Below are 22,061 nucleotides of genomic sequence, written 5' to 3' on the forward strand. Positions count from 1 at the left end.
TTTACTTAGTCTACTGATTCAAAAGTTATTCTCATCCAGAAAAATCCCCACAGACACACCCAGAATAATGTTTGACCAAATATCTGGGCACCCTGCAGCTCAGTCAAGTAAACACATGAAATTAAACATCATACCAACAAGTCATTCATCAATTTTGAGTACAGAATAAAAACATTTTCATGCATGCAGGCTCTCAAAAAATCTACATTCCACATACCATTTCTCAGGAAGCTAATGGAGAATGTGTTTCACCAAAACAAAGAACTAAACCTGGTGAGCAAACAAAAAGATGAAGAAAATATACAAAATGATGGTGAAGGGAACCTGTGGAGACAGCTCTGCCACAGGCCTAGAAAGAAATCAGTCTTGGATGAGTAGAACAGTACAGAGTTACAGGAGGGATGCCTCTAAGAAATATAAAGTGGTACAAATAGATCTCTGACTGTGTTTGACCATATTGAAGGGCATTCGCTAGCAGACAGTTTAGCAGACAGTGCTTAGACATAGATACATAGAAAATAAGGAAGTTAAAAAAATGAGGAAAACAAAAAAGGAAATGTCACCATGTAACTATTTACCTCAGCTGTGAACAATAATAATTTAAACACTTGATATCGATTTAACCAAAAATTAGAAATATAACTATATTGAGGATGTAGGGGAGGAAGTAGTGTGTGTTACGAGATTGGGGGGAGCTAGAGAGGGAAGGAGATATTATAAGAGACTAAATCCTTTCCATATTACGAAGTCAGTAGATAATGTCTACAATTGAAAAAAATCCAAGAAATAATAAGTATGTTATTTAGCAATCTGGAAATAAATTGCCAAGGAAGTCTTTGAAGGAGTTGCACGTGATTGTTTTTAGGAAGCAGGAATCAAGAGTGAGGCAGGGACTTGTGGAAAACGATTTGACTTTTAAAAATATGCACCTGTAAAACTTGTTCAATCTAAATTTGATAAAGATAGGAAAATGTGTAGAGGTTTTTCAAATGTGTACTGGATAAAATACATTATTTAACATAAGGAATGACAAAAAGGAGTGTCTGGGGAGCTTTAGACACCTTCAGTTCAAAGGTATCCGTGATGTGCTCTCAGAAAAGCATGATACACATTTGAAATCATAGCCAGTCGAGCTGGTCCAGTCGATCGTGTGTGTTGACTTAATGGAGGTTGAAGCCTAATCAGTTAAAGATAGAATGTGGAAACAAAAGGGGCATGCTACAGAGGAAGAGCTCAGAAAGCAAGAATCTGGTCATTTTTCCTGGCTGTCCTGGCGAGAACTTCAGTGTGTCCTAGTCTGCCAACTAGAGGGGAGCTTTGTTCTGAAACAGCATCTCCACCTCCTTTTCCTCCAGTTTCATTCTGAGTGACCTTCCCAGACACCTTGACGCTAGGAAGTGTTGGCGCTGGATACTGAACTTGAAGGTTCTGGTGCCCAAAAGGATATGTCTCCCACTCTTTATTAATAATGTCATTTGCAGTTAAGAAAAAAAAAAAAAAAAAAAAGCTCCTGACATTGCAACACAGATAATGGCCTTATTAATATGTATTTAAAGCAGCTTTGGGAAAAAATAAACAATTACTGTCTGCAAACATACATGGCCACAGCCACAATTATATCTGTATCACTCTCTAACTGTTGTGCTTAGAACAATGCCAGGCACATGGACATCAGTTAAGAAGTGTTTGTTTAAAAAAAAAAGGAATGGGTCTTCAAAGGACACAGCATCATACACAAATCAGACCACATGGGAGAGTGGTTTTCTGTAGCAGGCTGGTGGTAGGACAAGCTGCAATGTGCCCCACTCTGCATTTTTGTACGCAAATCAGCATTATTTGGTAATTTCCAATAGGATATGCTAGAATTTTAATTTTCTCTTGTTTTCAATCTGATAACCTGACAAAGTATAAAACATACATCACCTCATTCTCACAGCAAGTAAAATTCAGATTCATATACATATTTGGGCTTCTTTTGGAGATAATGGGCTTCTCTCTTGGAGAATAAGCCTTGTTTTCAGAGGAAAGCAATGTAATTTATAAGTGTTACTATGGAAGCAATTTTTAAAACTGCCTCTAAACATTTCTCTGATAAAGCTTTTAGAATTTCCTTTTGACTATTTTACCTTTATTACTTGGTATTTGTTAGATTTCTAGTGATCAGATTTCATGTACATAAACTAATATTGTATAATTACAGAGCAATAGAATTCATTGCAGTAAATAACATAAAATTTCTGAGTGTTATCTCTTACATGTACTTGACAAGTGATTCTCAAAAATGTCTGCTGCAGAAAACCGATTTGACCTGCAAATCTACCAGTGGCCCTTCTAACATTTCTGACATCTTCCTTCTAATCATCGCTCTCCCTTTTCATTACCCAGACACCAGTAGGCTGACCTATATTCACTCATGCAAAGCAAAATGTAAACAGAGACCTGTATCTGGTAATTAGCTATCAGAAAATTGAGACCAGCCTAATTTTCAGAAATGCTGTTTGTGTCAGTTATCCAGATAACCACTTGGAATCTCCATTTTGCTTTCCTCATGGGATACCAGCTAAGACAACACTGAGATCTTCTTGCAGCACATGATTACTCTAGCATACTCAAATTCCTGTGAAATTTTAAAGATACAAAATGAGAACAAAATGGAAAAGCAAATTGTATATCCAAGAGTTATTTAAAATACTTCCTTATTTCCCTTAGCCTATAAGATAAGTTTTTCTTTTCAAGACTATCTTAAATTTTAATTATGGACCTTTTCCTAGGTTTCAGGTAAGGAGATCAGAGAAAGTAGTCTCATGAAGAGTTCATGTCATGAAAAGTTATAAAAAGAAAACAACTAGAAACTTAAAAGTTCATTTTAAGTACATTAAAATTTTTCCTACCCACTTTCTTTACGACTCAGAATATTCTGTTAGTTCAGATATTTTATAAAGAAAATGACTGCCATGTGTATCATTTGTGGATGACAAATTTTCTGAGACTTACAATCCACATTTAATAGTGAAAGATTCAGAAGGCACTTAAAGAGTTCTATAATCTCTCAAGGTCATCAGTATAAATATTGATCATTATTGTACCAGAGACACACAGGCCATAGTAATCAAGAGAAAGCCAAACAACAGTCTGTTCTTCCATTCTTCCATTCAATAAGCTTTTATTGAGTATGCCTTTGTGTAGACAAAAGTATAGTAGGTACCAAGTTTCTGTCCATGGAATTTAGGATGCTTAATAATCCATCTTCCTAAACAGTAAAAGGATTTGTCAGAGTATGTGGAGCCCTTAAGAATAGGTCATTACCAGAACCCAGGGCTCCTAACACTCCATCTTTCATTAGAAACATAAATAAGCAATTATTTCACTTAATAATAGGAATTCAAATCTAAATAATAAGCAAATGCAGCCTGTATGTCTACCCAGTGGCTAATTTTTCAACCATCTTGCCATACCAGCTCTCAGTTACTCACATGTGGGTTAACATAAAAGCCAGGCAAGCTACCATGAAGAAAATCATGCAGATTCTTATTATAATTAATATCTACATCTAGACCTAGTGGTTAAAGGCCACCCTAAGTAGTTACATCTTCAGATAAAGAAAACAGTCTTCAATATAAAGCAAAAGGCCCCATATATTCTGGAAACCAGATTCACTAAGGGAAGCTAAATCTGTATCTACGAAAAAAAATCCCACACCAGGGGCATCACTGTGTATGCATATATATAACATATATTTACATTTTATGTCTTATACATACATTAATACAAAAAAAACTTGAATAAATGTACTTTTTAACTCAAAATTTTTCTGTTACAGTTAAATATGAAAGGATCAAATTTTTGGTGATTGCCTTAAAGAATGCTGTGGAGATATACGCTTGGGCTCCTAAACCGTATCATAAGTTTATGGCATTTAAGGTAAGCAAGCATATGATTACTTAAAATGGGCTTTTTAAAAAAAAAAAAAATTTTAGTTCTACCAGTTAATAAAGTGATTGCTTTCCATATAGACCAATATCAATTTTCCATAATAAGCCTGTTTTAAAAGTAAAGGTACTCTTGGATTTATTATTTCAAGAGTAAAGATTATGTATTTAAAAATGCTATTGGTGGGTTCAATGTGCGTTGCTCCAGTAATGGATGCACTGAAGGCTTTGACTTCACCACAATACAATGTATCAGTGTAGCAAAAAAAAAAGAATTAAAAAATTTTTAAAATAAAAATACTATAAAATTAGTCAAATTAAAATTTGGGTGTGCCCTCCTCCATTTGAGATCTATGAATTGTCATCTTCAAGACGCATTTAGTATGGAATGGCTACCAGACAAAGTGTTAACAATGATATTGTACAATGATATTTCTTGTAAAGCCACCTACACTAGAAAGGCAGCCCAATGCCAATAGCAGTAATGAATCTCAAGATTAAACTGAGTCTCCAAATCTTATAGTCCTCATAAGTCTTTCTGGATAAAGCCCCTAAAACTCAGTAGATGTTTATATATCCCCACTGCCAACTTATGGAAATGATCTAGATTTCTTTGCATTCTTCAATTTTGGTTGCCTTTTCATTTTTTACCTCATCTAAGTCTACACCCCCCATGGTTGGATTGCTCATTCTTGAAATTGAGCAGTAATGGGATAGGGATATGCTAGTCCCATTGGCCTCAGCTCATGAAAGCTGACCCCCAATACCAGGAGGACTGGAACTTTCAGGCACCTGATTTGTTCAGAGCCCCATAGCTGATAGCTGATATGAATTTATCTTCTGTTCTCTCTTTCTCTGCCTCTGTCTACTTCTCTGTAGCTAATTGGCCCTCACATTTTCTTCCCACTTTATGGCTCTTATCTTCCTTTAGCTCTTTATTCTTTTCTGTCACATATGCCATGCAAGGGCAGAAACTGTCCTGGAAACATTATGTAGGCCCTCTTCAGAATTGAATCAGCTCACTCTGTCTTGTTCCCTTAGTGCAAATGGCTTATTTGTGATGTGCTCAGGGAGATAGATTCATCAGTGGAAATGGGCTCCCCTCCATAACCCCACTTTTATGGAAAGAAATTTTTGGAATGCATTAGGTTAGTAATACCACTTAAAGGATGACTCCTAAAAGCTTCAGTGGTGCTGCTATTCTGCCAAAGTCTCTCTCTGCAAAAGCTTTTCAATCAAGATCTCATTCCCACTCTGTTTCTGAAATTACTGCCGTCAGTTTACTAGCCAGAGCACATGAGAGAGTGTGAAATGCTCTGTTAGCAAACCAGACCCAGCCTGGAAAGAGGGAAAGGCAAAGGCAAAACCTTGAACACCGAAGTCAAGAACTGGCAGGAGGTTGAGCCTTCCTTTGGACAAGGATAGAAGGCTAGAGCTTCCCAAGCTCTGAGAATAGTGTGAGCAAAAGATGAAGAGAGAGGGGTCTGATTGGTATTACAGCCAAGGCCATTGTGGGTTCACAAATCTCTCCAGGATTTCAAGGCCCAGTAATGGTAGAGTGTGATTAAATAATGGCAGAGGAACAACTGGCAGTAGTTGAGACTTGGGCCCTAAATTCCACCACACAGAACCTTGACAAACTTGGCTAGAGCTCTCTTTTTATTCTTTCTAGTTTAACCCAAGTAGTCAATGCAAGCCATCAGTCCTGTGATGTTCCACCACCAAACCCAAACATCGCCTTCTTTATTGCCAAACCCAAGTCTCAGATCTCAACATTAAGTTTAGAGGAAGTGCCAATCTGATGCCCACTTGATCACTGAAGGAAAATTAAAATCAGAACATGCCCATTAATACTGAACTGGCTTAGAACAGAGCCGTCCTTGGCTGTGCATCCCAGACTATCTCTGAAAGGGTAGCCACCATGCCTGGGCCTGGCTACCACATGGCAAAGAGAGGGCCGGAGAGGCTGGACCTTCTCCAGAGGGCAAAGGCCAGAAATAAGCAGCCACCAAGTTATTAATATACAATGATACTATCAAAATTGACAGTTGTAAACTAATTTCTTTGCCCTGGAGGACAAGGGGCAGAGAAAAGGGCATGAATGGGTGCCAGACCCTCCTCCCAGAGCCAGAATAGGAATAGACCTGAAACTGAAAGAGAAATTTCCTACACTTCCAATTTAATAAAGTCAAAGATTAACTTCCTCCAGACAGTGGCTAAAGGAAAAAATTATTAAGATAACCTCTTTGAATGATGTGGATACTAATGGAGCGATCTTTAAAGTCTTTTGCAGATCTCCAGCACAAGCCTCTGCTAGTTGATCTCACAGTAGAAGAAGGTCAAAGATTAAAGGTTATTTTTGGTTCACACACTGGTTTCCATGTAATTGATGTTGATTCAGGAAACTCTTATGATATCTACATACCATCTCATGTAAGTTCCCGGAAGCAGACTGTCAAGGGCTCTCTCTGCAAACAGCCTGCATGTAGAAAGAGATTTGTTTTTGCGTGTTTTTAGTAGAAGTCATGCTAACTTTTACTAATCGGTAAAGCAGATGGACTTTAGGCCCTCATTAAATAGAATGCTTCTAATAACTAAAATATATAGATTTAGCTAATTTTTATGACTTCCTAAAACTGGGTAACTATACTAGAATTTATTTGACATTTACATGTTGTCTCATTAGACTTTAGATTAAAACGAGTATGATATTTTTCCTTCAAGGGCATAAATTTTGTATAATGCATGAGTTTTTGAAGAGAGATTGGTTCCATTTTATGTGGGAGAAAGCCAATGATCAGATGATAATTTCTTGGAAAACATCCTTTTTCTGCTGTTTTTGGTTCCTCTCTTCAGCTTATGAGCAATGTGGTATAGTGAAGTCAGACACACTGGAGCTCATACCCTGGCTCTAGCATGTATTAGTTTTACAACAATGGACACATTAGGCAGCCTCTCCTACCCTCAGCTTTCACATCTGTAAAATGGGGATAAAAGGACGTATACCAAAGTGTTATCATCAGTAATAAATGAGGCAATGGATCTAAAGCACTTGGCACAGGGCGCTGCAATTTGTAGTTCTTACTAACAATATAATACTCATATTACTATTCTGACACATTGCCTAAAACATGACTCTTAAAGGGAAGCACTGCACATGAACGCACTTATTGGGATTGGTGTAGTCTGTGTGTTCTATGTGTAATCCCAAGAACTAACATACAGTAGAAACTATTTATCAGGAAAATCTGAGGCCTAATCTGTTGCTGACTAGTATTTCGAGAATTTGAATACTTTGCTCTAAAGAAGAAACAAGTTGTTTTAGTATATTACATACACCCACTAACACAGACACAATTGCTGTTCATTGCTGCATTACAGCTTTTAATTCCTGTGTATGCATGTGCACACAAAGACTCCTAGCTCGTGTTCTCAGTGAGGTGACCAGGACATCACTGTCAGCACCCTCAGTCCTCTTCTCCTTATCCATCTAGCCCATCCATACTGAGGTGCCATGACATTCTCAACCAGGTCACAGTAGCATCACACCGCTTTTTCTAGAACAAGCTAATCTACACTTATTTCAATAACGTGATTTTTTTAAGTGAGTGGTAATTCTAAATTTTTTTCTTAAAGAAGCCATTAATTTGAATTTTTTTTTTTTGGTATATATCTATTCATAGACTATTTGGTAGGAGTGCATTTTGGCCCCATTTAGGCTATCTCCATTAGATTTAGCTGCCTTTACATTAGCCTCATCTTTTTTGGAAATGGTTGTGCTAATGGAAAACACATGACTTTCAATGCCAGCAAGACATGTGCTCACATCCCAGTTCTACCACCAAATACTAGTATAGCTCTGGTCAAGTTACATAACCCTTCTGAGATGTAGTTTCCTAATCTATAAACAAAGATATCCACTGTGGGGAGCTGTTCTAAAGAATGGAAATTATATATATATATATATGTAACCGGCCCAGTGGTTGACACATAATCGGTGCTCCATAGATGTGGCTGTTATTTTAGGGACAGTTAAATTGCATTTTTAATCTAGTGAATAAGTTTGTATTTGCCAGGGTATTTGACAAGTCAGTGGCTAACTAAAACAAAGCAAATGAAAGCAAATTTCAGTCTTTACGTTTAAAATGAAACACACAACAAAAAACACCTCTTTTTTTTTCTGGTTCTTAGAGATGAATAGTCAAGGTGTTGTCTTATTTTTAAAAAGAATAATGCTTGGCCTTTCTTTGTCTTCTAGATTCAGGGCAATATCACTCCTCATGCTATTGTCATCTTGCCTAAAACAGATGGAATGGAAATGCTTGTTTGCTATGAGGATGAGGGGGTGTATGTGAACACCTATGGCCGGATAACTAAGGATGTGGTGCTCCAGTGGGGAGAAATGCCCACGTCTGTGGGTAGGTTAACCATTCCTTATCTCCTTCAGCAGTTACACCCCCCAAATGAAACGAAAGTCAAGAAATGTGAAACAACCATTTGATTCCACAAAAAAAAGTCTGTGAATAACTCTTGTAAGACTTGCTTTGTCTGTTTATCTCAAATTGTTTGTCATTTTTGTGGTTAAGATGTGATCAGATGCTGTGAGTTATTGCCCATCTAATGTTTTTAATGCAGTTTTGGAAATTCCTTTTGACAGCCTACATTCATTCCAATCAGATAATGGGCTGGGGCGAGAAAGCTATTGAGATCCGGTCAGTGGAAACAGGACATTTGGATGGAGTATTTATGCATAAGCGAGCTCAAAGGTTAAAGTTTCTATGTGAAAGAAATGATAAGGTAAATCCGTTTCAACATTTGCATTAGTGTTTGCATTTTAAGAGACCACCAGGTACCTGTGAAACCTTCATTTTCCTTTATACCGATTTGAATCACATCTTGTGTTAAACAATCAATATTATCTTGAAATGGCATTATTTGGTTTGATTCATGTGAACACGCAAAATATATTATTCACATATCAAAAAAGACATAAAAACATCTAGAAATTTCTTATAAACTCTTAGTAATCTTTGTGGCCTGCAGGCCTCATGGTGACTCAGCAGATACCCGAATTCTACTAAGCACTTAGAGCAGTTGGCCCATCATTAATCATCTCACAGTGGGTCAACTTTATTCTTCCACTTTTAGACTTTTCAGAAAGTCATTTTCAAGACTTAACCCATCATCACCTTATATTCGCTTTGAAATGTAAAGCATTGGACATGTAGAAGTATAAACTTTTTACAAATGTCACCCATTCCTTAAGGAATACACAATCACAAACTCAACTAGTGCCATGTCCTGTGTCATTCCAGCCATGTTTCTTCTGAAATGTCATAGGGGAACTGTTTTCCAGTGAAATTGGCTGTGTCCGTCCAGCGTGGTCAGTCACCTCAGAGGGGTATTCTGCAGCAGTGCTGCTTCTAGCTTGCCCTCCCTGTAGAGTAACCCAGAGGTTTTAGTAGCTAAGCTGTGCTGCATTTGTGAATTCATTCATTATGACTGTGGCCAATATAGAAATGCTGTCCCCAAAGCAACAGACATAAACACCTATACAAAAGAGAGTGATCAGTTGAACTGTTGTACCTTTTTTCCCACCCCAGTTCCCCAGAGGATAGGCTGGTCTTAGTCCAACCCTGGGGATGTGGGCCTAGACTGTATTAGAACCCTGGCCAACGACTCTGACCTGGTGTGGTCTGGGTGGATAACAGGCAAGGGTGGATCCTGGGGTGTAACAGAGTGTGCCAGAAAACAGACCTAACCTAGTAAAACTCCAGCACCCACTGGGTCTCTGGGGATCATAAGACTAAGAGTGATCTGGGCATGGACACCCACACTCTGGCTCATTGAAGACCAATTCCAAGTCATGCCCACACCCTCAGGAGTAGGCTGAGACCACAGCAGTGTCTGGGGCCAGAGGTTTAGAGCCCAGGCCATACAACCTGGGGAGAAAAACAACCCTCTCTTTCCCTCACCAGGGTTTTCCATGGGCCCTCTCTGTCCTTCTTGTTTTATTTCATTGACCCTAAGAGTAGCTTTACTTTCATATGTAGCATTAGCTGAATGACAAACATTTCCATAGAACTTCTGAAGAAGTTGTTGGGAGAGAGCATTCTTCTGATGAAGTTGTGGAAATGAAGTAGCAGAGACTTTGTACTAGTGACAAAATGCCTCAGACCAAAGTTAGGTGGTGGCTGACTGAAGGGCTAGACCACAGCCCCAAATATTATTTTCCTGGGGCAGTGGCTCATTTACATTCAGCTCAAGCAAGCAGTAACCCAAATTTTGCTCACTTCTCTCAGTTGTTTGATAAAATGATTTAACAGACTCAAGACCTAATGGACTGTGGTTCTACTTATTAATGCCATTATCTCATTTGGCCTAGGATATACTGGCATCAGCAGAGAAGCTGCACATTAACTCTTGAAATGCCCAAATAGATAGGCATTGAAAACACCTTACCCTATCTGACCACGATCACTTAAATTTTTTCAATTTAAAATTTTAAAAAGTGAACACTAAAGTTGTATGCTAGTCTAAATTCCTCCTTGACTTTAGGAAATTTGCAAGGATTCTCTTGCAAAACCCTAAAGTCTACTTTCTTGTCATTTATGGGAGAGAGAAGGGGAGACTCTGTGCCTTTATAGAAGTTAACAAAGGACCTGTTGTGTCCTAGGCCAGAAAAACAGCACGTTATTTTAGCACGAAACTCCCTTTCAGAATGTAGCCCACCTAAAAGGACGTTACAGATCAAGATATAGCCCCTTCGGTGTTCCTAGAGGCCAGTACCACAATAAGTGATAATAACAACCATAATAATAAAGGCAGGAGCATTTGCAGAGGATGTACCACATCAAAAGGCACTTTATAAACACCAGCCATTAAGTCTTAAGAGCTGACACATAGCAAGGATAGGACAGGTGAGAGAAAATGGATGGACGGTTGAAGAAAAGAGGGGAAAAAACCATGCAGTTGAACTAACTTCTTTTTAATTTCAAACAGGTATTTTTTGCATCCGTGCGATCTGGAGGAAGTAGCCAAGTGTTTTTCATGACCCTCAACAGAAATTCCATGATGAACTGGTAACAGAAGAGCACTTGGCACTTATCTTCATGGCGTTATTTCTAATTTAAAAGAACATAACTCATGTGGACTTATGCCAGTCTAGAGGCAGAATCAGAAGGCTTGGTTGAACATATCGCTTTCCCCTTTTCCTCTCCCTCCACCCGTCCCAGCACAGTCCATCTTTCAATGTTGCAGCCTGGTTGAGAAGGAGAGAAAAAGGTGGCAGGAATTTCCAGGAGATTCCCAAGAATGCTGCCTTGTCTGTGGACAGAGATGGACCATGTGCCCTTCGGAGTTAGGGATAAAAGCAAATATTGTGTGCTCTTATGATTAAGCTGTGTTATAGTGGGGTTTTGAGGTTTTGTTTTTTTTTTCTTTTTTTACCTTTTTTCTTTATACCCTCTTACTCTGTAAGAATGGGGAGAGAATGCATACTGAGAAAATGAGTCTGTTTTTAATTCCGTCTGCCTGCTAGCTTTAAGTATACGGTATGTTGTAAAATTTCCAATTTCCAGTGGTGAGAGACAGCACAATAAATGTACCTTATCTCCTTACGCTGAAGGTCAAAACTGCATAGTGGGGTAATTTAAGGACGCTCTTGCCTTCACCAACCCAAAAGGTTGCTTTTTGATGGCAACTGGCTAATGAATTTTTAAGAGAAGAAAGATACTAGTTTTCCCCTCTTTTGGGAAATAGCTTTTAAATGGCTAAACTACTAGCCTTAGTCTAATAAAATCGACTACCACTTTTGTGAGTCTGACAGGCCGTATTTTTATATGGCCCTTTATGGAATGGATTGTGTTGAATGGGATAGTACTGCCATCGCGTTGAGCTGGCCTAGCGATTGAGGGACTGTGTAACACAACTTTCCCTCGGCTACTGTGCAGCAGATCGGGGCAAAAGATGGGAAGACAGATGGGGTCAGACAGAAGGACCTCCTGGGAAATAAGCATATGTATTCCACTTTCAAATGCACAAGGCCTCCGCTGGGTTTCGGCTTCATTAGGACTGAGATTTTTGTTGAGCTCTTTCTGGGAATTTGGGCATGAACGACATCCAGGCTCTGGACATTCCCAGCTCTCTCCGGAGGGTGCCACTTTCTCAAGATGAAAACTGTGACTGAAAAAAAAAATTAATAATAAATGTTTCTGAGCTGCCTGTGTTCTCCCTGGGTGGGTGAGAGAAGGGACTAGACTCCTAAGCCTGCCTCAGATACAGCAGGCATCACTGGCTCAGATTTTAAAGAACTTGAAAGCAAGGCTTTGGCCAAAATTCTGAGACCCCAATCACTTTACCTTCCTCCAAATTACCCAACATACGGTAAACAACATTTGTGTAGAGATATGTATGTATTTAGTTCAGGTTGACTTGTGTCCTTATAAACTCTTACTCGAATGATTTGAACTTTTACGTGACTGTCTGGAATTTTTTTCCAAAGCTACAAGCATGGCCGCCTGTGGTACCGAGGTGTTGCAAAACGATATCTGTGTTGCGCTTCCTGTTTTAACCTACCTCGTTTTGTTTGTTTTTGTTTCACTGTCCATCACAGCAGTGTTATCTCCAGGAGACATATAGAGAGCTCAACTGGCAATCTCAGGTATATTCCATATTTTTAAAACCAAACAGTAGTTGAACAAATTATCCTCTTAAAAAAATTTGGGAGAAAAAATTTAATGACAAAAACCGATGTGGCTTATTTCTAGAGAAAATGATTATTGTAATTGGATCCAAGAAAAAGAACACCTATGATCCTATTGATTTTGCCTAAATACATGAGCAGCTGATGTACTATTAATGAGAACGTAATACCCATTACAAAAATGGAGCCATTTCAATCTAGTGGTTTGGGCAAGGAGGGGAAGAGACGGGGAAAGATTTTGGTTTCTGAGGTAGATCATTATGCCCCTCCTGGAAAGGTAGTTGTCGTTTGCACTTATTTTAAGCAGGTAACACCCAGGAATGTCACTGAGGATTATCTTCAAGCAATCACCAAGATCTCCTCATTATGGTCCCATTAGCTCTCAAAGCAATGAAATCCTCCCGTTCTCATTTTTACTGCTATTGTTCTGCTCCGAACAACACTTTCTTCACAAATTCCATGCAAAAAATTCAGCAATTACTTTTTGGATTGAATATAGCAACTACTGTAATTGGATGCTGAAGTGGACAAAATATATTGATTTGGGTTTGGTCCCCGAATGTGATTGCCCCCAGCTCTTTATATTGCTGCTGTGGTATTTTAAACCAGAAGCTTCTTTAAATTATGTTGCAAACTGATCTTTGTTTTTATGTTTTGTTTTGTTTTTATTTCTAAGTGATAAGTCTGAAACACACAGCTTTAAATGATTTTTTTATTGTGGGATTTTGGGTACAGTTAAGAAATAAAAGGGAATCATTGTGTTTCAACATAAGGTAGTTTGTGAATGTATTTTTTAAAATCTAGATTCATTGAAACAAAAAAAATCATAAGAAAACAATATTAATGCAGTCTTGTTTACAGTATGTACAGTGACATAACATAGAACATGAGCTTTTCTGGTGCCAACAACAATAAAACACAGACGTTAAACATCAAGCTATGCCTTTTATATTTTTGTACAAATATTTTACACTGAATACAAGGCAAAACCAATATTTAAAAGGGCCCCCCCAAAATCATTGCTTCTTAAAATGCATTTTAAAAATTCCTTGAAGCTTTTATCTTCAAAAATACACTTTTCTCCAGCAGGACAGACCTAGCCCTGACACAAGGAGGCCTAAGTCATACAAAATATATCAGAATGGTGTCCTTGTGGTTTATACAATTCCAAACTTTTTGGTTTGCTTTAATTACTTTTTGGGGGGAAGGTTGCTTTTCATCTATTTTATAGTATCTCCATAAAAAATATCTTTAGTTTTTATCTTTTTATAGGTGATTTTATCTCTGAAAATTGGCTCATTTTATTATTATTTTTCCTACAAAGAGAAACTGGAGAAACTGAGCCCTCCCCCCAAATAAGTTTCACTAGATCTGCCAGTTCTTACTGCTCTAAATTGGTCACCATCCAGTCAAATCCACTGAGCCTGTTCACACTGTAGATTTGGTCTGGAGTCTGGCAGGTGACCATCATCCCTGGGTGCCAGATGTTGCAGCATGGATTCCTGCATCTAGTCAGTGGTAGGAATGGATGACCAATAAGGTTCCTTCGAATAATGAGTCTTCCCCCTGCCAGTTCCAGTCAGACCATTGTCATAGCAAGCACGCAGTGCCCAAAGAAGACAGCATGCACCAAGTTCCACATAAAATCTAATGGCTCTATTTAGATAGGTATCATTATTTTTCTTGGAGACTTCTAAACAATGCTTCAAGAAGACCTAGAACTATTATTTATTCAACAGGGTAGATAAGATATGGATAAAATCTCACAAGGCCACTTGGACAGGTTCTCCATTTTTCTAACACTTTGACATTGTTTTTCTAAGGCACTCCTAACATAACTTGCATCAAGTACACATTTTTTAAAAAACGTCTTAATTCCCGGTTGTCGAAACCTACTAACAATTTTTTGTCTGCTCTTGTGACTCATTGGCAATTGCTGTCTCTGGTCCCTCCTGTGCAGTAGATTAGAAAGATGTGAAATTCAGGCCAGAGCCACTTTGGTTTTGTCCACTGGCAGAAAAGGAAGCGGCTAATGTCTCATATTCCTTGAAGTTAAAGAAAATGCTACTACTATGTGTACCAGTTCTCGTCACTGTATTTTTGAAATGTGAAACAGCTCTTTGTGTTAATAGTGTGTGCTGTCTTTGAAAGTCTGCTTGAACAGGCATCACTTGCATTTGTGCTGATTGCTTTAAGATTGTAAGATGTGCTACATCATTTTTAAGAAAGAAGATAGTTATTGATCAAAATTTAATTTTAACCTACTACAGGAAAACGTGAGAAAATCCACAACATGCTAATGACAATTCTGAATGACCCTACCATGCTCTTTATATTCCAAAATCTCCTCTGATACTATGTTCTGACCATCTTAACAGTTTCAGTATATTACTAGTTATCTTTTAGGTTATTCCTTAAACATTTAAATCTAACCAAATCAAACAAAACATAACATAACCAACCAGCCAACCAAAAGTTGACCTCCCCTGAGACTATATAGTTGCACCATAAATCTAAAATTCAAAAGTCTAAATTTGATTTAATTTACCTGCCAATAATATGTCTCATAAATGCCACACTACATTTTGGCCTTGGTCCGTATAGCAATATCAGGAACCCTGGAGTGAGCTGTCTCTGGGTCTCAGATAAAATGGGCATAAAGTGTTCTTTTTTCAGGAGCCTCAGCAAGGAAGAAAACCTCTTGTGAATTCGCAAGCTCAAAGTTGACAATTTGTATATTTCTACCAAACATTTTCTAGTGTTGTTTTGATTTCTATACTGTATCATTTTTCTGGGAGTTTTCCCATAGATAACTAGAATATTCAACAATTTGCATAGCATTAAACAGTGTGAGAACATGACCCTGTACTTTGAACTTTATTCTTCTAGACCACCTATTTCAGGAAGTGCCAGAATACAACAAGATAAAAATCCCAATAGGAGCATTTTTAAACAAAAATCCCTGGATAAGATTTGAGTTATTTTAAATTCAGATCAAAATCTTGAACTCTGTATCCATGATGACAAATATTTGAATAAAAACTAGAAAATATAGTTAAAAATGCAGACATTCTAAAGTTTCTAGATTTTTAGTTTGTGTAGATATCTTCAAACTCACTCACTCTTTGCATGATAGGGTTTGATTGTGATGGTTGATTTTTATCAGCACCAAGTTGCACTACTGAGCGCATTGCACTATTGAGTCTGAGCAAATGCTGGTGGGCAGGTGAGTCTTCATTTCCAGTAATGAATCATTATTTGTACATAACACATACCCATGCCCCAGATGGCCCTTTCCCTTACCTTTTCCCCTGGGATTAGTGTTAAGAAATAGTAATACTTATGGTTCATTTAAAAAATCTCAGACATTACCCTGAGTCAGAATTTCAGGAGGGGAAAAAAAAAAAAAAAGATGACAGCTTGGATGATTTAAAATTGGATGTTGTAAAACTATTTTTGGATGTTTTAACTGCCTTACTTATAATGTTAACACTACTGTAGAGAGATGCCAAATCTATAATATTAGAAGAGAAAATTCATTTTGCTGTGCCTGCAATTGTTTATATTTTTTAAATCTCCAGTTTTGAAAAGTGTTTTAAATTGTCAAAAATCTAGCTAAAACTGGATATAGTCTCACTTGAGTGAGGAAAAAAGAAGAAAATCTCCCTGGCATATTTTCCAGTCTAAAACTTTTGGTTACTTTCAAGTATTTTTTTTCCCTGCAACATAAATCATTCAGGAAGCACCTTCTATAGTCGTTTCAAGCAGTAGTTAGAAATGCTTTGGTAGGCTCTAAGCCAAGGTTTTCCCATACAGTTAATGCCATGCGCTGGAATATATTATATTATCTCTGTCAAAATGTGAATAATAAAACATTAATAGAGGGATGCCTGTTTGTTCCTCATTGCCACTTCCAGACTATTAATTGTCCCTCCCTCCTCCTAACACCCACTGCTTTGAAGCTCTTGCCATCAGCCTATCAAGTCTCCGTACTACCCTCTGTCACTCCCCTCATTGCTCAAGTAGTTTAGCCTTTGGTTCACTGTTGTTCTCTCCACCGCCACCCTTTCTTAATTCTTGATGATTTCAATATCCGCAATCCTACAATATCCTTACTTCTCAGTTTCCTAATCTTGCCCAGTGAAACTTACTACCATCTACTACATCAGCTTCTCCAGGGACAGTAGGCAATTCTTCTTATTTGCTCTAAGTAGAGCCCATCCAACTTCACCAAATGAAAGCTATTGCCCCTGAAATCAATCCCTCTCTTTTCTGCACCACAGATGTTTCCCTATCCGCTGGAGGATTTCACTACATTCACACTGCAATAGCTCCTGTCTCATAAACACCCTCTTTGGCCCCACACCTCCTCTAGCTACCATTTTTGCTTCTCTCACAGAAAAACTCCCCAGGAAGAACTGTGTGTACTTACTGCCCCAGATTCCTCTCCTCCCTGGGTATTTCGAACCAACACAAATCAGGCTTTCATCCACACCATAGTGGCTCTTGCTAAGGACATCAGTGAGCTCCATGCTGTCAGATGAGACGGTCAGGTCTCTGGCTTCATGCTGCTTGACTTACCTGCAGCCTTTGACACATTAATAACTACTTCCTTCTTGAAACACTTTTTCTCAGTTCTGGGACATTTTTCTCTTGTTCTTTCACCTCCCTGGCCATTCATCAGTCTCCTTTGCTGAGTTCCTGGAGTGCCTCAGTCCTGGGCATCCCCTCTCTAAGTAATTTCTTCCAGTCTCTGGGCTTTAAAAACTGTCCACACAATGACAACACCCACATTTTTATCTCCAGCCCCAACCTCCTTCCTGAATGTCAGATTTGTACGTCTAGTTTCCTACCTGCATCGTCATTTGGATGTGTGATTGGCATCCCAACTTGACATGGCCAAAACTAAGCTAATTTGCACCCCACTCACCAATATACAGTTGTCTCCCCCACCTGTGGTTTCGCTTTCCTCGGTTTCTGTTACCTGAGGTTGCTGTGGTCTGAAAATATTAAATGGAAAAATCCAGAAATAATTCATGAGTTTTAAATTGCCCACTGTTCTGAGTGGCTCAGTGAAATCGCACACAATCCTACTTCACCCCACTCATGACGTGCATCATCCCTTTGTCCAGCGTATCCACACTGTGCACGCTACCCACCCATCAGTCACTGAGTTGCTGTGTCGGGTATCAGATTGACTGTCATGCTGTTGCAGTGCCGTGTTCAGGTAACCCTTATTTTACTTATCAGTGGCCCCAAAGCACAAGGATACTGTGCCTAATTCATGAAATAAACTTTATCACATGCCTGTATGAATGCATAAGAAAAGGCCTAGTATCTCTAGGGTTTGGTATTACCCACTGTTTCAGGAATCTGCTGTGGGTCATGGAACTAATCTCCCTCAGTACTCCCACTACAGTCCTATGTTGGTACATGGTGGTTTCATTCTTCCACATCAGAAAATCTTGTTATTACCCTTAATTTTTCTCTTTCACGTACCACATCCAATCCATTTCTTTAAAACTTTGTTTTCCCTAGCTTGAGAATATATCCACAACCCAATCTGGGTTCAAGCCACTTCTTGCCTGAGATGATGCTTTCAAAACATACACCAATTTACACCACTTTTCTGCTACATCCCTCAATGCCTTCCCACCCCACCTAAAACATCAACATCCTTCAGTGACCTATAAGACCTATAAGACCACTGCAATAATCTTCCCTACCTTTTGCCCCACCCAACCACCACCGTCACCTCTCTGATTTCATATACTATTTCCCTTCGTTCACTTGGATCCAGCCACACTGGCCTCCTCGCTTCACCCAGAAACCCTACACGCATGCTCCTGTCTCACCACATTGCCCTTGCCGTTACTCCATCTGAACCTTCCCCATAATGTCTGCATGGCTTGCTCCCTCTCTTCGTTTAGGTCTCTGTAGAGACCTATACCAAATAACCTCTAATCTTCCACTCATTTTCTGCTTTATTGTCTTTGATAGTACTTATCACCATCTACTTTGCTCACTGGTCTGTCTCCAGTGCTTTGAAGAATGCTTGGCAAACAGTAGTCAATCAGTATTCGTTGGATGAAAGAATAAATGAAAATAAACGATAACGAAGTTTGGGAATTTTTAAAAATAGCATAAAACTATATGGTTGTTTTCATTTCCATATCAAGACAAAAAGTTGTCTCCAAAGCGTGTGTCATAAAAGCATAGGTTTGCTTTCATATAGAAAATAGGAAAACCTTATAGATTTTCTCTCCTGGAAGGCTATTGTAGATGGAACACATCCGGTATGACTGGCTATACTTTCTTGCTCCATTAATCATCATAACAGGCCAAGTTGCAGGATTGGAAGAGAGGCTATCATATACAACCTTGAAAAAAGCAGCATATCAAAACTCTAACAGTTTTATAAATAATGATCCATTTTAAGCTCTTGGCATTGCAATAAGTGCAGAGTTATTGGATGTTGGGGAAGGATTCTGAATTTTGTTTTTTGGTCTAAATTCTTAAAAACCACAATATTTTTTTCCCTAAAACAAGAAGTAAACAACAGTGAAAGTACCTTCCTGCCAAATGCAGCTTTAAGAAAGCCTAATAACATTTGAGTCTTAACAATCTTCCAAGTGACCACAGTTCTGCCTCCATGGGCAGGCTCTAACATCTGTATATATTCAGCTCCACTGAATGTTGCATGAAATTTCATTGTAGGAAATGGACACATGCCTTCTCATGAATTTATTGTTTCACTCAGTTTTGTAAAGGGCACACCTTGTAGTTTCAATTTGTTTAATCATGTATTTTCCTGCTCACTTAATAAAAGAAATCTTTTAAGAAAATAAAGAAAGAAGATAATGAAATGATGTAATATGAAGCAATATAACAGTGAAACAATTTTTTGTTCCTCTATTATTTTCTGTGTCTTTTCACAAATCTGGTGAGATTAAGAATATGGTGTAATTCATGCTAAATAGACAGGGTCAAAGTCTTAACCTTCCCAGGAGCAAAACCATTTTGGGGTTCCATAGTGCTTAGTTGCAGATTCCTGAAGTCCCTTATAAAAGATACAGGGCACTGGTTCCAGGTACAGGTACAGAATTGAAGCAGATGCTAAGAAATGCCTAAGGTGTCATAGTCATTGTGAATTATCTAGAGTATCACAAGTTCCAGTTGTTAAGATACAATAAGTGTTTTCAAAATGAGTTCTCATAAATTTGCATTTAAAATACTTTACAATGTTGGTTTTCTTTTAAATTGTATCTCACCAGCTTGAATACATGTTTTTATTTTTTCATAGGCAACTAAGTCCATGTTCTGTAACAATAACAATTTGATAAAATGTTGCCTTCCCCCCAAAAAATAGCCATCCTCATTTCCAAAGCTCAAAGTAAATTTACCAAGTGAGCCATGAGGGTGGTGATCAGCAGCATCGTGGTCTGCCCAAAGTATTCAGCACTGCACCCATGCTCCACGATTTCTGGCTATCATTTATAATTAAGTCCATTTAATAAGAGAGATAGCAGTTGAAACACGGAAGGATTTAGGGCTAGAAGGCATCACTGGAGCAGAAAGAAACAGGTTAGCCTTCAGTCTGACACTCTTCCCTCATCTCACACTCCTCCTCACTGGAATAGCCATTCATAACTGGGGCCTGTCAGCCAGCACAGGCCACAGTTACCCATAGTGACCACAAAGGATGGCAGGGTGAGTTTTCCATAAAAGCTCATTTGAAGTTAGTCTTATTTGGAGATGCCATGCCCACATTTTAGTGTTATAATGTATTTGAAAACTGATGCTGAGAATGGATGGCCATTAATTTGATTAAATGTTTTAGTTTGGCCAAAGGAAAAGTTTTCAGATTTTGTTCTTAGTCCTGAGAAGATTTGGAGTTGAGTAGGGTAGGCTTTGCTTTGGATTTTGGGGGGGGTTTAAAAAAAATTTCCTGGCTAGTGAAATCCAAAAACATGTGGTAACAACTGCTCTAGAGTATTTATGGAAGTCCAGACCCTTACTTTTTCCAGTATGGAAATATACTGTCTATCTCAAAAATTGATAGGAAAAAAAAAACCTCAGGAGCATCATCCAGCAATGGGAACAAAGTGGGCACCCCGCTTGGTGTCCAGGATTTAGACTTATGTTGCTGGCTTCATCCAGTGAGTGGTAGTTAAGCTCATTGGAGTTCTAGAAACCTCTATAGGCTGCAGCAGCATCACAGTGGACGTGCTGTGAAATGGAAGATGTCGCGAAAAACTCAGAAGCCATCAGCTAACTGCCTCACAGCCACTTTATCGGCCAACAAAAGATCAGTGCCCAATTCCTAAAAGTATGATGAGTTCCTGTATCTACTTCAGAAACTGAAAAGCAACAAAAAGTTCAGTAATACTTTTCAATGAAACTGCATTTTATAAGCCACATTCACTTGAAAAATAATACTTATAAATCTGAATCATTTATTTAGTCTATAAACAATGCCTGGTATACACATGGAGTGTTGGACCCCTTGCCATAACACCACACCCACCAGAGTCCCTGGCCCACAGTTTGGAAAATATAACTGTAAACATTTTCTCTAGGAAGCCCCATTTGTGTTTTGGTTGTGTTTTATGGCAGTATTTTAACGTGCATAATATATTAATGGTCTTTGTTTTGGTTCATTTTAATAAGACTGCCCTCACCACTTTCAGATGTCAAAGAACTCAATAAACATCACCATAGTAATTTCTGCCTGTTTATATGCCATCTGATTTTAAAAACACTTTTGATGAGCCAGTAAAGCAAATGCAGCGGGTACTATCCGTGTGAAGAGAAGCAAAGCAGCCGTTTAGTTATCAGCTGCCTGATCTGTAGCAGGCTCCACACTGGATGCTGAGGCAGAAACAGCCGATGAAATAATCCCTGCCCTTAAAGAGTGACAATGACAAAAAAAGCACAATCTATCATTTGGTAGAGGAACGCAGGGACTGCTGGGGGCACCAAAGAGAAGGGAGAAGGCCTTTCTCAGACTACGGGCAAGGAAAATCAGAGGGAGCATCTTCAGCGAAAGCACAGAGGAGTGGAAGAGCATGTGGGTACAGAAGTGGCAAAGAGCTCAGTATGACTAGAGAAAGTGCTAGTAGGGCAGGGAAGAAAATATCATTTGACTACATGAATGTTGACAAAAGACAAAATCACAACTAATTAAAGATCTTAATTGGCTTTTATTCACAATTCTAGAATTGGGCAGCCCTCTCTCAGGACCAGAATAGGTTCAAAGAACTCTGGAGCTACAACATGGTCAGACATTTATGGCAGACAACAGAAGTGGCATACAGTGACAGCTTAATTGGTGTTTTGCCTTATTTGAATCAGCTGTGCACCCGTGATGGCCTGAAATTCAGCTGCTGTGACTAAGACTCAGCCACCTGTTAGAAGCGTGTACTCCT

At 38.6% G+C, this 22,061-nt stretch overlaps 1 protein-coding gene across 4 annotated transcripts in view; it reads left to right on the forward strand.

Annotated features, from left to right (window-relative positions):
- The window catches only part of TNIK (TRAF2 and NCK interacting kinase), a 380,956-nt gene extending 359,145 nt beyond the window's left edge, over nucleotides 1-21,811 (forward strand). For 2 of the 4 annotated variants that reach the window (XM_012736386.3, XM_012736389.3), the window contains 5 exons: nucleotides 3,821-3,921; nucleotides 6,213-6,362; nucleotides 8,188-8,347; nucleotides 8,587-8,726; nucleotides 10,932-21,811. In XM_012736386.3, the coding sequence (XP_012591840.2) occupies nucleotides 3,821-3,921; nucleotides 6,213-6,362; nucleotides 8,188-8,347; nucleotides 8,587-8,726; nucleotides 10,932-11,015 (635 nt within the window). In that variant the 3' untranslated portion in view covers nucleotides 11,016-21,811. The remainder of the gene's footprint in view (nucleotides 1-3,820; nucleotides 3,922-6,212; nucleotides 6,363-8,187; nucleotides 8,348-8,586; nucleotides 8,727-10,931) is intronic. The other 2 variants (XM_012736387.3, XM_012736390.3) reach the window with 1 other exon arrangement.
- The last annotated feature ends 250 nt before the right edge of the window (nucleotides 21,812-22,061 follow it).

This window comes from Microcebus murinus, chromosome 1 (assembly GCF_040939455.1).
Source record: "Microcebus murinus isolate Inina chromosome 1, M.murinus_Inina_mat1.0, whole genome shotgun sequence".
Taxonomy (NCBI): domain Eukaryota; kingdom Metazoa; phylum Chordata; class Mammalia; order Primates; family Cheirogaleidae; genus Microcebus; species Microcebus murinus.